Source organism: Sapajus apella, unplaced genomic scaffold (genome assembly GCF_009761245.1).
Source record: "Sapajus apella isolate SASKATOON/1434 unplaced genomic scaffold, GSC_monkey_1.0 scaffold16, whole genome shotgun sequence".
Lineage (NCBI taxonomy): Eukaryota > Metazoa > Chordata > Mammalia > Primates > Cebidae > Sapajus > Sapajus apella.
In genome coordinates this window covers 14,162,207-14,178,693 of record NW_022436956.1, presented here as the reverse complement: position 1 = coordinate 14,178,693, position 16,487 = coordinate 14,162,207, and the positions used below count along the sequence as shown (strand labels likewise).

The 16,487-nt window shown below is 35.0% G+C and overlaps 1 protein-coding gene and 1 long non-coding RNA gene across 8 annotated transcripts in view; both read left to right on the top strand.

Annotated features, from left to right (window-relative positions):
* Nucleotides 1-16,487, top strand: part of TBCEL (tubulin folding cofactor E like) — a 75,563-nt gene that overhangs the window by 12,933 nt on the left and 46,143 nt on the right. For 2 of the 7 annotated variants that reach the window (XM_032285173.1, XM_032285169.1), the window contains exons 2-4: nucleotides 8,424-8,520; nucleotides 8,760-8,909; nucleotides 10,606-10,745. In XM_032285173.1, coding sequence (XP_032141064.1) covers nucleotides 8,777-8,909; nucleotides 10,606-10,745 — 273 coding nt within the window. In that variant the 5' untranslated portion in view covers nucleotides 8,424-8,520; nucleotides 8,760-8,776. Of the gene's footprint in view, nucleotides 1-1,838; nucleotides 8,521-8,759; nucleotides 8,910-10,605; nucleotides 10,746-16,487 lie in introns of those variants that run through there. The other 5 variants (XM_032285171.1, XM_032285170.1, XM_032285172.1 and 2 more) reach the window with 4 other exon arrangements.
* Nucleotides 10,753-16,324, top strand: LOC116556139. The gene is made up of 2 exons (XR_004270861.1): nucleotides 10,753-14,502; nucleotides 14,563-16,324. It is a non-coding gene; the product is annotated as an uncharacterized LOC116556139 (long non-coding RNA).

The window sequence follows — 16,487 nt, the reverse complement described above, 5'->3', positions numbered from 1 at the left end:
CTAGTGTATTTGGATCAGAAATTTCAAGGGCTGTGTTTATGTCTGATGGACTACAAGCATGAGAGTCAGTTATAACTGCTAATGTGCAGTTGTAGATGAGAAAAATTTGTATCTTTGTTCAACATCTAAAGTGCCTTATATGCAATATAGTTCTTTAGTAGAAAATATAGACAGCTCTGAAGCTGTACTTCTCACTGATAACATAGTCACAGTTTTAGCTATCTTTGTCACTAATAACAATGAAATAAAGAATTTTTGATAGGCATTTTAATGTTTGTGGTACTTTTAAGGAGAAGCATAATAATGTGATAAAAGAAGAAGGTGGTAGTGGCTGACTGATAGCATAATTAAAGGAATGATCAGGAGTCCAAATTCACATTTCATCTGGCAGTGTTGGATTTTAAAAAAACCTCCTACCAAGAAAGGTTGATGTGCCACATCACTACACTTGTGTATAATGTAGTATACAGTTGAGAGACTTTGAGACATAGGGTGGTTCTTAGTAGGGTGTGAAATCGTGGTGGCATGGTGTGTTATGATAAGGCCTTTATCAGCTACACTCATTTTGCTTTTAGAATACTTAGAGTTAAGTTAGTGAATTGGCTAACTAAAATTCTACAAAATAGTGCTAAAATTATTAGAATTACTTTATTTTCCTTTTTCTCCAAAGAGAGCATCTACTTAGCTATATGACATAATGCTCAAGGGTAAAAACTGAGATAGAATCACAGGTATAGGCACTTCAGGATAAATGAAATTGGAAGTGCCACACAGAATGAAACCATCCAGCCTAATTATGCTGACTTGGTTAGTGTCCTGGAAGTGTTTATGTAGGAGAGAGAGCTGTCATTCATGACTTCAGCTCCAAAAACTTATTAGTGGAATACTAATATAAACCTTAAAAATGATTAGGTAGATATGCACTTACTGATATGGAAAGTTTTTCATGGACTATTTAGCCAAAAGACAGGTTATAAAACTGTATATCTAAAACTACACATCTAATCTTTGTGTAAAAAATATATATCTACATAGCATGGAAAAAATGGTCTAGAAAGATACATACCCTGAGGTGCATACTCAGACTTCATGTGCTTGCTAAATCTAAACCAAAGTCTCCTGGTGTGAATGTGGCTCCAACTATGCTTCAGATGTGAAAAGCTTTTGATAATACTTATTTATATGATTAGCTTAGCTAATAAAAAGGGAAACTACATGGTGAGATTACTGGTTTTGCCATTGTTGTTGCTTACTTATTTTTAATTGGAAATTGTAAAAAAATTCAGAATAAAAACAAATATTGTACTTTTTTAAAAGCAAATATTTAGAAAAAAGCTAGTTAGGAGACCTTTATTCATTGATTTATTTCATCTTTCCTGGAGGAAAAAATATATAACAGATACATATGCTTTTCCAGAATAAGAAAAAAGCATTTTTCCAGAATAAAAAAAAAAACACTTTTTCCAGTCTTTTTGTGGATACTCTTATGCTGAAGAGCAGAAAGACTGCTTTAGAAAACAAAACAAAAATTCCAGCTACCTAAAATGTCGAAGAATCTGGCAGAGTTTGCATACAGTGGAGAACTGTTCAAAAGAAGAAAGCTTTTTGGAGATGAGGTTAGAAGAAGAGTCCACAAAGTGAAAGCTTAATGGGCTTAAAAAACAAAACAAAATCAAAACTTGCAAAAATTGAGAAAGGTAGCAATCCTGAGAGGTTCTTTGAAGGTAGCCAGGAGATTTTCCTCCTCTGGCTTTGTTTTCTTAGTTTTGGCTGACCTCCTCTCCCCCCTTCCAAATTCAGGTTATACATTTCTCTGTCTTTTGTCTTTTTCTTAAAAAACAAACAAACAAACAAAAAAAAAAAACAAGTCTTTCTTAACTCTTGGTTTTTTCCACCGTCTCACCTCATTCACTTTCATTTAAGCCTCTTAAAGGTATGATTGCTACGCTGTCTCAGCTTATTTACTGTATTCCCTATTCTATGGTTTCTGCTCCCCTGACTGTACTGGAAGTGCTTTTCCTAAGGTAAACAAACTCCTCATTGCCTAGTCCTTTACTGATTTTTAAATTCTCATTTTTGCCCTCTCTGTATTCTACATAAATAACGGTAACCCTCATCCTTGCACTCTAGTCACAGTAATCTCTCAGAATTTTTCTTACTTTTATCTTTGTAGGATAAAGTCTAGCCCAAGAAAGGTCAATCATGACCTTACTGACCACTGTCACCTCCACAGTTGAATCTCCTGTCTTCCGCACCTGTCAGCACACACGTTTTATGTTTCAGCAGTACGTTGATAACCCTTGTTTTTGGTCTCTTGTGCTTGCTCATGTGCTATTGTTTCCTGTGCCTGGAATGCCATTCCCCACCTTGTCAGCTAATCTTCAACTTTCAAAATGGCTCAGGATTTATGTATTTCCTTGATCACACTTCTGAAAGTTAATCACTTCTTATGTTTAATTCACTGTTTCTTGTCTGGTTTATTTTAGGTATGTGTTATCTCATTTATTTCATTCTAGACTGTGGATGCCCTAGGGGCAGAGTTTGGATTTTATTCATTCTCACTTTCTTTAGTGGTTAGCATAGTATTTGGCATAGATTTAGCATCTGGTACATGCTTGTTGAACTGAAGTAAATGAAACTAAGCTCTGTGAAGGCACACATTTTAAAAAGAAATGAATGGGCAAATATGCCTAATTGGGAGAATTTGTTAAGGTATGAAAATGAAAAGAGATGGCAGAGAAAACTAAATATATTTGTTGTCTGCACTTTTACTAAACAATTGGTAAGGAAATTCTCATTCTTAAATTGTCTAATGAAGAAAGCAATTACCCAAGTGGATAGCAAATCACTAGAATGAAATATCATCTGACCAAAGGAAGTTAAAGGTGAAATTGTGGAGACTTTGGCAAATTGTTTACCTGAAGTTTTGTTTTCAAATAGTGGCAGCAAAATATTGGCAGGTAGCTTTTAGAGTGTAGTTTTTTCTGCCCTTCTCTGATGAATAGATATGATTGATTTGTTGTATACAAATAGGTCCTTGTCAAATAACTGAAAGTAATTTTAAATTACTTGAGAGTGTTTTCCTTTTCTCCATTTCTGTGAAAGCTGTGAAAACTTCTTAAAGATTTGGCTGCATCCTAAATTAATGCACATTTTGAATTATTGTGATTTCTTTTTCAAAAGCACAAATCAGTTTCTAGCTATCTACTATTGTAGTAGCTTGAAACCTGCAGGAATGGCTTCCTGCTGCAGGAAGCACTTCTCTTTCCTTTTTAAATCTCTACAGTCCGAGGTGACAGGGAGGCCTGAATCTCCCAACCATCTTAAAGCATCACACTTCCTTATGTTGTGGCTCCAGAGTCAGAATAATTTGGGTCAAATTTGGGTAATTTGGATGAAACATTTGGGTAACTTGTAGGAACCCATTTAACTTGGCTAGAAAAGTAAGTGGAACTGTGCAAGCCTGAGGTATTCTTCCAGCCCTTCAATACACCCCGTAGTGGAGCTTTTGCTTTGACCTGTGAAAGCCATGGTAAAGAAAGGCAGAATGCTGCCGTGGCCTTCGCAGCCTACTCATCTTCATCTCATTCCCTCCTCTTAGTTTTTGGTTCTCAGGCTCGGATGTATTTTGTTTCTGCTTGCTTTTTCTGTGCTGATGCTGTTTCACAAAATTATGTTTCTGTTTAGCCATCTATTTCATTTCTCGTTTCTTCCTCCCCAGTTTCCTTAAAAATAATATTTTATATTCTACATATCCAAATTCCAATTTGGATTTTTAAAAATAGAAACATTATGATAATGAAGACATTAAAAAACTCTTTGACAAATGATTAGGTTATTTCCAGGTATGTTACTTAAAAGCATTTTACATTTCAAAAAGATGATGTATGTACATTGTGAATTCAAGTGGTTCAAAAGGGTAAACACTGGAAAGCAAATCTTTCCACTCATATTCCTCACTTCTTCTCTCTGGAGTCAACTGCAGATACTACTTTTTTTCATTTTTATTTTATCCTTCCGGAGATAGCCTATGCATATACAAGCAGATAAATCTATTTTTATAAGATTTAAAATGTATATATTGGCACTCTGTGGAGTACTTTTTATATCTTTTGGAATTAGTGAGTGAACTGGCAGTATTCATGCTTTATGAAGTATATTACTCTACATTGCTTCTTTGTGAAATAAGTATTGACCTTACATACTTATTACACAAAAGGATCTATCTTAGGTTTCCCAGTATTAGTGGTTCAGACATGACCTACTTTCTGTTTTCAGTTGTGTTGAGCTTCTTACTAATTTTGACCTAACCCTTTTATTGGGAACATAAAGTGCAAATTGTTTGTGTACTTAACCTCAATAGTGATTAAGGGTACTTAGGTGACCGGACGTTCTGTTCTGATTTTAATGTAATTGGCAAAAGTGTACTGAGCACCTTATCCTCCAACTCATACATTATCTTGACTTTTTCCAAACACTTTACAAGAGTATATTATAGTCAGGATCTTGAGGCACAAACGAATTAAGATTTTCACAGGCCCACTTTACAACTTAGTAATGGAACCAAGCAATATCACCAGAGATCCCTGGCTCTCTGGCTTTCAGCACTAATTCAGAACAGTTTTACAAATGCATTAGAACTCTGCCAGCTATACAGGCAGTCTGATGTAATTTGACACTTGTTATTTCCAGAATGTCATAGATTACCCTCCCACCCCCCAAAAACCTTTTAAAGGCTCTAGTTAAAGATCTTTTTCCATCCAGTATTTCCTCATTTTTCAATCTGTTTGGTTTTCAGCCTTTTTTCCCACCTACTGTTCCTCCTCAGACTGCCCCAACAGATTTTGAATAGAGTTACATTACCAATCCGTTTCACAATCTTAATGTTCTAATTCAAAATCTATGTATTAATGTGTACTCATCTGCATTCCTGGAAAGTTAATCCAGTCGTGTATCCTGGAAAATGACCAATGAACGCACTTGGTGTTGCTTTTCGATCTTAAAAAAAAGAACTATTAAAAAAAAATCCTATTTGGAAGAGTTCTTAACAGCATGGGACTATGAAGAAAAACTTTTAAGTTCCCATGTTTGCTTGCTCACTAGCACTTTAATGTGAATATGTTTTTCCTACCATCCCTTGGTTTCTCTGTATTTAAATTGTATATGCAATTATTGCCCTGGAACTGTATAAGCTTGAGTTTAAGTGGTTCTGAAGCCTCCAGATAAAAGGTGCTGCTTAAACTCAGTGGTATGATATCGACAGTGACACTTCACCCTCTCCACACACTTTTTATTCTTTTGAACTGCTGATTTTATGGAAGACAGCAAGGTAACTCCTTTGGCTTTTTGTTAAAAATTTCTAAAACTTTTGTTGGCATTCTGCTTGAGACAGGTCTTTTTGATAATGTCGATGGTGCCTGTCGCTAGTGGCATAGCACCTGCTCCATGTTGTCTGCTGTTGGTGGTGAGGAATTTTCATTGAAAAAGCACTTTTCAACCTGAAGTTCCCAAAGCCCTACATGAACACAACACCTTTCAATTTTGACACACTCAGTGTTGGCATAGAAGGCAGCTGCTATGTAGACAGTTAACACTGTGTAGATAGAAAGAACAAACTGCTTTGTACTAAAACACACTCTATCCTTCAGCTTACAAATGGGAATCTTGAGCAGTGGGCAGCCCTCTATTTTCAAGGTCACTTTACTCATTATGAAATAGATTTCATTTACCATGAAAATTTTTGTTTGGTGGATGGGCATGTGCTCAGTGAGCATCTCCTGTGTTCTAGGCGTTTGTGAATTGCTTCCACAAAGTCCAGTAGATCATGGTCCTGCTAGTAATCTAGTTTTACTAGAGCCAAGTTTAACAACCACTTTTATATTCATGCTTTTTTCAAATTCTTATTACAAACCTGAGAGGAAAGTTTAGGCCATACATAAGTGAGACAATTAAAGCAGAGAGAGATTAGATAACTAGCCTATGGTTTACCCTGCTAGGGAAAGAGCTTCAGTTTCCTATGTCCATATGCTTTCTGTTATACTACAACTTCCTCTTATAATTAACATTGATAGATTTGAGAACTTTACAACGGCCCTGTAATCCAGATAGTGCATTTATATATTTTAGAGCTCTATAGCAACCCTGTAATCCAGATGGTAGAGGTGTTAATACCTTATTTTATGGTTGAAGACATTTGAGATACAGTGACTTGCCTGATGGCACAAAACTATTAAGTAGTCAGAACTGGGTGGGATGTAGACCTACCTTCCATCCTAAATTCTCTGCCCTTTCTTGTCAGCATCTGAGAGGCTAGTGATTTTAATACTCGGCAACATTTATCAAACTGTTACCATGATGCCTGATGCTATCAGTTGATACTGAAAGAAATAGGATTACACAGTTCCACTCCCCTTTATAATATAGTGGTAGACATAAGATAATCACAAGAAAAATACCTAATGTTCATTATAATTAAACAGCATAAGCAAAAAGTAAACCAGTAACTATAGTGAAGCAAGTATGTCACCACTAATGGGAAACAATTTGAAGTATTATCTGGCTAGTATCACACAGCCTTCTGAGAAGCTTTTCAGTGCTCATTCCTGCTAGCTTCTTCTGGGACAAAGTACAGGTAGTGATTTTTCAGCCTCTTCATGGCTACTGGCTTCTTCCTTGTAATCTATAACCTTGTTTGGTTCTCTCTTATTTTAAGATATGAAATCTTGACAGTTGCTCCAATTCCCTACTCTCTTTTGTTCCTGTCTACCTTATCATCCCCATCTTCCTTCTCCACTTCCAGCAAAACTTCTCAAAATATTGGCTAAACACTCCACTGTCTGGCGGTTTTCTTTCTTTTTCTTCATGACTCTGCTTTCCCTGCCTGTCCCTTAAATATCAGTGACAATTGTCCTTCTGTTCTTATTCATAAGATTTTATATATCATAATGATGTCCAGACCTTCATCTTTAGCTCACCTTTTCCACCCGACTTCAGATTGTTTCCCCGGATCTTCCACAGGCACTTCAAATTGAAGATGTTTATAGTGGAATTCATTATTTTCTTCTGTAAAATGGGCTCTGTTCCTGCTTTCTTGTTAGTTAATGATATCACCAGTCACCTGGTCACCTGAACTAGAAACCTGGGAGTCATTTTTGACTTTGCCTTCTCCCTTAGCCCCTGTAATTTCTGAAAAGCTTGCTTTTTAACGTGACTGTGACTCTGCTTCTGCTTTATATTTATTCTACTACTGAATCGCTTCAGGCTCTCTCCTGATTTTTGCAGTATCTTCCTAACGCGTCTCCTTGCCTTTAGTCTTGTTTCCCTCATATTCATCAGCTCCATGATTGCCAGGATGAGTTTGCCCTAAAAATTAGTTGTTGTATTCCCCTCTTTAAAACCTTTTAGTTTTTTCCATTTCTTGTAGGATAAAGTTCAACCTCCTTATGTGGTATACAAGATCTCCTCTGAGGTTCCTATATAGGTGCTCCAGATGATGTCTACCATTGCCAGGCTGCTTTGGCAACATCAGATCTTTTGTGCATACTCATACATATCATAATACATTTTTACTGCTGTTTCTTTTCTTATGATGTCTTCTTCTCTGAATACCCTAAAGTCTCTATATCTTTCTCCCTTCTGATTATTTTAGTAAAAGAGCCTGACACCTAATCGTTGAAATTACAAAAGTCAATTGTAGCTGCCTATATTTTGATTAATATTTAATATGGATCATAGCCAGCCCCTTAAGTCATGAGTTAAAGGTTGTCAGAAGTTAGCATGTTGTTTAATATAACCTGTTTTAATGTATGCATGAGCATTTCTCAGTACTCATCTTCTCAGATGCTGGAGTCATTCAGTGTTTGGACCCTTAACTGGTGCTAAACAGAAAGGTCCCTACCCAAACGCAGAACGAAAAGAGATGACATTACATATTATTTAGGATTAGCTTCAGTTGTAGGTAGCTAAAAATTTGAAAAGAATGATGACTTAAACAAAATATGTTGTTTACCTGTCACTAAAATTTCCAGAGATATGTACCAGTATGGCAGCTCAGTTACATGCAGTCCTCAAGGATGCAGAGCACTTTCAGCTCTTCATTCTACTTTTCTTAGGGTATATTCCTTGGGTTCATTGTCTGGTGGCATTAGTTTTCTAGGCAACAGATGGAGGAAGAAACAAAGAAGGAGGGCAAATGGCACACTCTGGTCATCTTTTAATGATGACTCCTAGAAGCTGACACAGAATACTTGGTTTCTATCTCATCAGCTACAACTTAGCCAGCACTTATTCCTAAATATAGTTATCCATATATCCAGTTAAATATTCTTTTACTATGGAGGAAGATAATGAATTTTGAGGGACAGATATTAAAGGATTCATCCAAACTATTTAGCCTGATGTTCAATTTGTATGTTCTTTTTCAGACCTGTCTCCAATTACTTATCCACATGAATCCTATGCACCAGCTAAAAGCTTTCTCATTGCCATTGGTTGGAAGTAATCACTCCTCTTCTAAATCTTGTAATACTTTTCATCTGTATTGCAGATATCATATGCTCAACTGTTATTGATGTCATTTGTCTATATATGTAGCTTCCTTAAATTGTAAGCTGTCACCACAATATATGTTTCTAGGGTCAGTGACCAAGTATTATGTGTCTTGCAATGCCCAGTCCTAGTACTTTATAAGTAATTTGTTTTCAGTAGATACTTTTTATATGAGTAAATAAATAATTTGATGATTTCTTGGTTTCTTGTAGCATTTTAAGAAAGAAACATGGATCAACCTAGTGGAAGAAGTTTCATGCAAGTATTATGTGAAAAATATAGTCCTGAAAATTTTCCTTACCGCCGTGGCCCGGGGATGGGAGTCCATGTCCCAGCCACACCTCAGGGCTCTCCTATGAAAGGTAAGAAAGATGATACCTAAAACACTTACATTCTGGAGCTTACTAAGGATGTTAAATCACAATGTTGCCTTGTTTACAAATGATTAATTTTATTTTTAATTACAGTCAAATAGTCTTTCCCCCTTGTTATGATTTCAGTTTTTTAAAGAACCTAACAGGACTGGTTTTCCTCCAGATTGACCAAGAGATGTTTTAGTTGCATATGTAGGACAAGAATAATATTTGAGTTATAATATTTCAAATGCATATTCTTTTATGGAACTTAGAGGGTACAAAGCAGTACAAGACTGGCCTGTGCCCTTCAGGACCTTATAGCCTAATTGGTTTATAAGATATTCACATTTACAAAGGTAAATCAACACAAGATAATTTATGTTGAGCCAAATGAATGGTATAGTGATTGGGAAAGAAATTTAAAAGATAATTAATATGATCAAGAAATTATTCAAAGCTATAGGATTTTAACTAGTACTTCAAGAATATAGAATTTGGTTAGAGATGAGATACATTCTAGGAGAGGGATTAGATGTGAGCAAAAATCTGTAACTAGAGATGTGCAAGGTCTATTTTTGCTTGCCTTTTAGCTTAATGTTGCAATAAAAAGTTCTTGGAAGTAGTTTTTTGTAATTGTGGGGGATTAATATTGAATCATTGTTTTAGTTCTTTCAAAGGTTACTGAGTGTTTGCTGTTTCCAAATACAATAATCTTATCTCTCTATATAAAACCTGGAATGGCAGAGACAAGTGGCTTTCTTCCTTGATAATTTTTTTTTTCAGGATCCATTCCCATTCTGAGAAATATGTTGCTGAAAGTAGCAAGATTACATGAAAACCATGCAATTTGAGGTCTTCATTAATAAAGTATTACTTTGATGAGTCCTTGTTTTATACCAAATGGGAAAAGAGTGGTTGCATTCTCATGTTTATACCTTTAGAGTGATTTTATTGACACATGTGTTTTTGAGCTAGGCAGTAGCCAAAAATTGTTACCTCGGTTTCACTAAATTCAGTGAATAGTTTAAGACTTTGAAATACTTTCTGTCATTACAATTATATTTTAAAAGAAGGCTAATTTTCATAAGGGACAGTTTCTGTAGGGATGTGAAGTGGAAATAATTGATAGACAAGGATGAGAAAGACGTAGAGTTTTGAATGGACCCACTTAAGTGAGGAAGATTTCTTGAATGATACAAACTTGACAGAAGTGATTTAGTAGGTAGATTAATTATTTAATGTTTGAGGTGATTTTCAAAGGCACAAAAGATATAGATCCACATCAGGCAAGGAGAAAATAGCCATTCAGAATACTTTGGAACAAAATTTAAAATAATAATAATAATTGAGGCCTATAAGAAAGCACTGGTAGTCCACACATGAATTTCATGGATCCTGTGTTCAGATGATAAGATGATAGCATGGACGAGGGCTCTGTTGTTGGTAATTGAGATGAACAATCCTGCTACGAGTTAAAGCCTAGAAGACTGCTGGTGCAGTACTTCTGAGCTCCTCCTGGGCAAATTTGACTGTCTCTTCTTAGAATTCAGTGCCTTTTGGTTCCATTATATCCTGTATTTTCTAGGTCCTTGTGTAATTTCACACTGTTTGATTTTTGTTTCTTGACAATTCCTGGGGGCTGAACATATGTAAACAAGAATTTGGCTGATATAAAAAGTATTTTGTATCCCTCATCACTCAGATCGCCTCAACCTCCCAAGTGTACTAGTGTTGAACAGCTGTGGAATAACCTGTGCAGGAGATGAAAAAGAAATTGCTGCCTTCTGCGCTCATGTGTCGGAACTAGATCTTTCTGACAACAAACTCGAAGACTGGCATGAGGTAAAGTTTTTACATTGCTACATTTTGGTGAAAAGCAGGAGTAACCATTGTATCATTGTTTATGTTATTATCTATTCTGCTAACTTGTGTTCTCACTTGATGACTGTGTGTCTTCTTCTTGTCTGTATGTCTATATGTCTGGAGATAAATAAGGGCCTATAATCCCAGTGCTTAAGGTGCTGAGGCAGGAGGATCACTTGAGCCCAGGAGTTCAAGACCAGCCTGGGCAACATAGCAATAACGCATCTTTAATTTAAAAAAAAAAAAAAAAAAAAAAAAAAAAAAAGATAAATACCTGACTCTGTCTCTGGTGATTTTTCAGTTAGCTTTGTTATTGTTAATTTGTTTTTCATCAATGTGAAAATCACTAAAGAAATTTAGGTATCAAGAAGTTGATTAGTCTTTATCAGTTTAAACTGCTAACAATGCATTAAATTTTCTACTGTTTCATTAATTTATACATCCTATGCTTATTCTCTGCCTCTACTTCAATATTATTACTGCACATTGACATAAAATTATTGACACTGAGATTATAAATATATTTATTCTTGTTATTGAAATGTATTCGAATACTTTGCAACTTTCCTTATATTATCAAACCCCTTGGGTGGTTTGACATAACTGATGTCCCGACCTCAGAATAACTATAAACTACACGCATAGTTTGTAAAAGTACACAAATACAGTTTTATAACATTCTCTTATATATAACATCACCTGCCTGCTTATAACATTACCTGATTAGCTTCTAAGCTACCCTGAAGAATAAGGTTAAAATAGTTCTTGTTACCTGGTTCATTCTTCTGCCTTAATTTAGGCTGTCGTTTTTTTATTTGACTTTAGGAAGACTTTCCTGATGGGCTTTCCTGGATCTGGCTTTATCCTGCCTCCGCTAAGCTACCACATACTCTTTTTAATAAATGAAGCATGATTATGACACTGTCCTGCATAAAGGCCTACAGTGTCCTTTCTTTGCCAAGAAGCTAAAGTCTGAACTCTTTAAGGATGGCCCTTCATCATATGGCCCTTTGCTATTTCTAGAATTTTATCTCCATCATTGGCCATATACTTTTACTTGTAGCTCATGATAAACTCTTGACATTAAAAGCTTCCTTGCTTTTATTCATTCTGAACCCACTGCTCTCTTTCTCCTCTTTTCTGCCTGACCACTTCCTGTATATCCTTCAAGACTTGGCCCAAGTTGCTATTCTCTGTGAAATGTTCCCTGGCTGTCTCACAGACAGAGTCAGATTATCCCAGAGCAGCTACACTATACCACTGTGAAAGGGTTTATCACAGTGTATTGTAATCACTTGCTTACTTGACAGTTTTCATACCAGACTATGAGCTTATTCCAAGTGGAAATTTTTATCTTTTTTTAAAGCATAAGCCCAGCATACTAAGTAGTCAAATGTTTGTTGAGTGTGTTAATTATTAAATGATTATATCTTAAGGATTGATCAAGACCTCTTGTTCCAACTTTTCCTACGATCTTAAGAAATTCATGTAATCCTTTAGAGCTTTAGCTTGCTCATCCATAAGATAGACTTGCCGATAAAATTAATCATTGAAACACTTAGTAGATATTGAATGCTATACAAATTCTAAGATGGCTTTCTTAAGAAAAACTGATCCATAACCTAGTTTTAGTCAGGTTTTCTTATATTTATCTATTTTATGCCCTTGTCTAATCTGGTAACTGCGTTCTTGGTTATATTTCCTATTTTTATTAGGATTTTAATCAAAATTCTTTGCAATGCATGTCACCGATTTCTAAGTTATTTATTAACCTATGCAGGTTTACAGGGCTATTCGAAAAATAACTTCTGTTTGTATATGTATTTGTTTACTTATCTGAACAACTTACATAGTTTACTCTTAAACAAATTACAGACTGTGCTTTCTTGGTACTCTGCAACATTTAATTGTCATGCATGCTTTGTCCACAATTCAAATTTGTTTCTTTGGAAACAAAATTTTACAAAGGTTTTGTGCTTTGACCAGGTATAGAAGCTTTTGCTAATTGGTGGGAACAGTGTAATAGTGATGTAGTTGTTACCTCAGGAGGAAGATGTATGTAATGTGTACACAGTGTGTACACTGAGTAATTCAGCATTTTTCTCTGCTTAGACAAAGGTCTATGTTAAGTTTTTCTCACACCACATTAACACATAGCCAGAGGGTCACGTACTGATCTATACTGTACTTGTACTCAATTTGTATATTCGTAAGTGCTCTATAGTCTGCTTTCAGGCAGTTTTCAAGTAAATGTTTGTTGCTGCTACTTTCAGGTATCTATTTTCCAATTTAGTTTTGTTTTCATCATTCCTTTATATTTCCTCCTTATCCTTGAATATGGTTGATCCCAGTCTTCTAGAGGATATATCAGAACATAGAGAAGGGAGAATTATGACAAAAGAATGTTGATTTTTAGGATTGATTAAACTCTTTGCCAGGCTACAAATGCTTTATAGGTTGTCAATTTTAAGACATTAGATTTCAACCCCATTATGACCCATATCTCTGATTACCAGAAAGATAATTTGTCCTTAGCCATTAATGGAATTTATTTTAGCCAGTATTAATAGGCCAATGTGGAACAAATTACATAATTTTTCCCTTAGTTTTTTAGATGACCAAGAATAGTATAAGTTATAAGTAACTTCTTTTGTAGCTTAATTTAATGGCTGTAAAATATCCAGAGTCTAAGATAAACATGGATGAAAAAAGTAGTACTATTGAGGAGGCAAATATTTCTCTTCACCCTTCTAAAATTGGGCACCTATGTTTAAAAATAATGCATTTTTTAGCTTTTGTCTTGAATTTTTGGCTGAGTAGATCCTTGTCTGACCTTTCCCAAGGTACCTTCTTTGTATTCCCTTCCTTATCGAAACCATTTTATAAAAGAAATTCAACCTAGTTGGTTGAGAGGAGGGAGGCAGTAGTTACTCAGGTAAGGTAGAGAATAGCTTGGGTACAGATGACAGATTGTTATCTTCAAACCCTTTTCCCATTTTTCTTAAATCTTTAGTTTCTTCCTCTTTGGAAGCCAAAGTAAAGGGTCCCCTATTAAATCATAGAATTGTAGAAACCTAAAAGGTGATCTGGGTTCATCTCCATGTTTCTGCACATGAGCCATACTCATTCCAGTTGGAGCAGGCATTTTTATTTTTAGAATTTGAAAAAGAAAAATCAATATACTGCCCTAGAAGCTCATGGAATGTTTGTCAGCTTTTGGTATTGAGAAATTTTTCTGTCATAAGTAAATTTACCTGTGTAATGAATATCGTATCTTCCTGAGTCTCATCAATTTGAGGTTACTCAAAAAACCTTTTACATTTCGGCCCTTAAAGAAAATATTCATTTATTTCTAACACTTATTATTTTCCCTGCTTGAATGATTAAATTCTAGTCCAGTTTTATCTTTTAGGATATTCTAGGGTTAACGAGTCATTATTCTGAAAATTTATTCTCACTGTACAGTAATGTTGATGCAAATTATGATGATTATGTCATGTATCTGCTAGCCTTGGGAAATCTCCCAGAAATTGTTTCAAAACCCTTAAATAATCTATTTTTAAAAGTGTTTTTCTCTTTATTATAAAAATAAAATATGAGAGGTAGTAGTTAGCAAAGAGTTTATGTTTTGTTTTTATTTAACTAGGGTTCTCCTATAATAAGTTATTCTTCATGCTTTAATTGGAGCATAATTCCTGTTCCCCTCCCACCCCCACAAAGAGATTAAGTATAGCTGGTAAGCATCTTCTGTATGAAAGTTCTTCATATCAGTATTCAGTCATAGAATGCAGTACAGATTGGTTCCTGCATGAACTATTTAGCTATGTTTTGGTCACAGACTGAGCTGCAAATACTAGCCATATATTGCACAAATGTTTGATACCATTTGATCACAAAGGGGATCAAGCAAGAGACTATGTGCAGACTGGTATAAATTCCTTACACTTTAAACAGAAAGTGTATTTTCTCTAAAAGGTAGCTCATTTATTCATTTGTAAAATGAGGATAATGAGGTACCTTTTCTCTAAAAAGTAAAGTGAGGATGAAAAGGGTACCCACTTTAGAGGGTTAGTGTGTGGAATAAGTGAAATAGTGAGTGCAAGGAACTTTTTCTTCAGACACACTCTTCTGAAACTTCTTAGAATTAATCTACTTCTCACTGATTTTAGGGCTCCTGAACGGATGTAAAATACAGGTTACTTTTTCCTTCTACCCGTGGTTCTCCCTCCTGGATACTCTTTTGGCATGACTTCTGGAGCTCTAAAAAGAAAGATTTTCAGGTTGCAACCCTGAAGCTTGTCCCACCTATGAAGCTTCTGATTCAATTATTATGGTGGAAACTTGGAATCAGTATATATTAAATTCTGTCAGTGATTCTGATGGGTAGCCAGGGTTGAGATAATGGTTCATACTATGTTTATGTTCATAATAGTTACATTTATTAAATGATTTTGTGCCATTAAGCTATTCAGTAAATAAGTGCCCAGTACACAGTAGTGAACTAGGTAAGTACTATATCTGCTTTTATAGAGCTTACATGCTATTGGAGGGTAGGTAGGGAAACAAGTTTCAAAAATATGTGTCAATTGCTATGCTAAGCACTTTACATGTATATCTCATTTAATCCTACCAACAGTCCTGTAAAATAGATGGGAACTGTTTTCCCTATTTTACAAATGAGGAAACTGAGATTTGGAAAGGTTAAGTAACTTGTCTGAAACCGCACAGCTAGGAAATGTTGGAACCTCGTTTAAACCCAAGTTTTTCGACTCTAAAACTAATCCTAACTACTTTTTTCTCCTTTTCTTACAACTTTTACTTATTGCATTGCCTGGCTGTTGCTTAATACATTTGCTGGACATCTAGCATTTATTTCATACTTGTTTAAGCTGATCCTTCTCACAGATTGTACCAACTAGTCTTCAGTTTTCTTTATTCATGTTTTTTCCTGGTTTTGTTTATGATGTATAAATATGGTATATTGGAAAGAACAATGGCTCTGAGTTTTAAATCCCAGAGTTGACCTTTGTAACTGTAAAGCCTTAATCAAATTATTTAACATTTCTTAGCCTAAGTTTTCTCACGTATTAAAATGAAAGTAGTATTATCTTGCAAGTTGTTTTTGGAATTTAATGAAATAAACTATATCATAAAAGACTAGTACTATGCAGACCAAATAGTTAAGGTCAGTAATGATCATTTTCTTTTTTTCCTTTTTGTCTACCAAGTTGCTAGCTAAATCCTTAAGTAGATGATCTTGTTTTCCCTTTCATTATATAGTTCTGGATTTTTTTTGTTTGTTTTTAAGTAAACATATTTTAAAGTTTGGTACATCTTTGAACCAAATTGAAACTGTTTTCTAAGTGATTGTGATAATGCAATCAAATTTAAAACATGAATTGTTATCATGTGATTTTTAACCTTTAATTAGCCTTAATATTGTGCTAAGAATGAGAGGAAAGAGACAAAGAGAATTATGTGACCTAATCTCAACTGTTTAAGAAATGTCATCTAAACTATCTTTTCCCTACTTACCAAAGGGAACACCACATAGAGCAGAATCAGAAACCTTTCTAAAGATGACATAGGAAATCTTCCTTTTTACCATTAAGTTCTGTTATGTACCCGTCAGTTATGCCACTATTTCACTGAAAGATTAAATTATTTGCCAAGGTTTGCTGAAATCACTTATGTCCTTCTGTGAGTACCATCACTAAATAG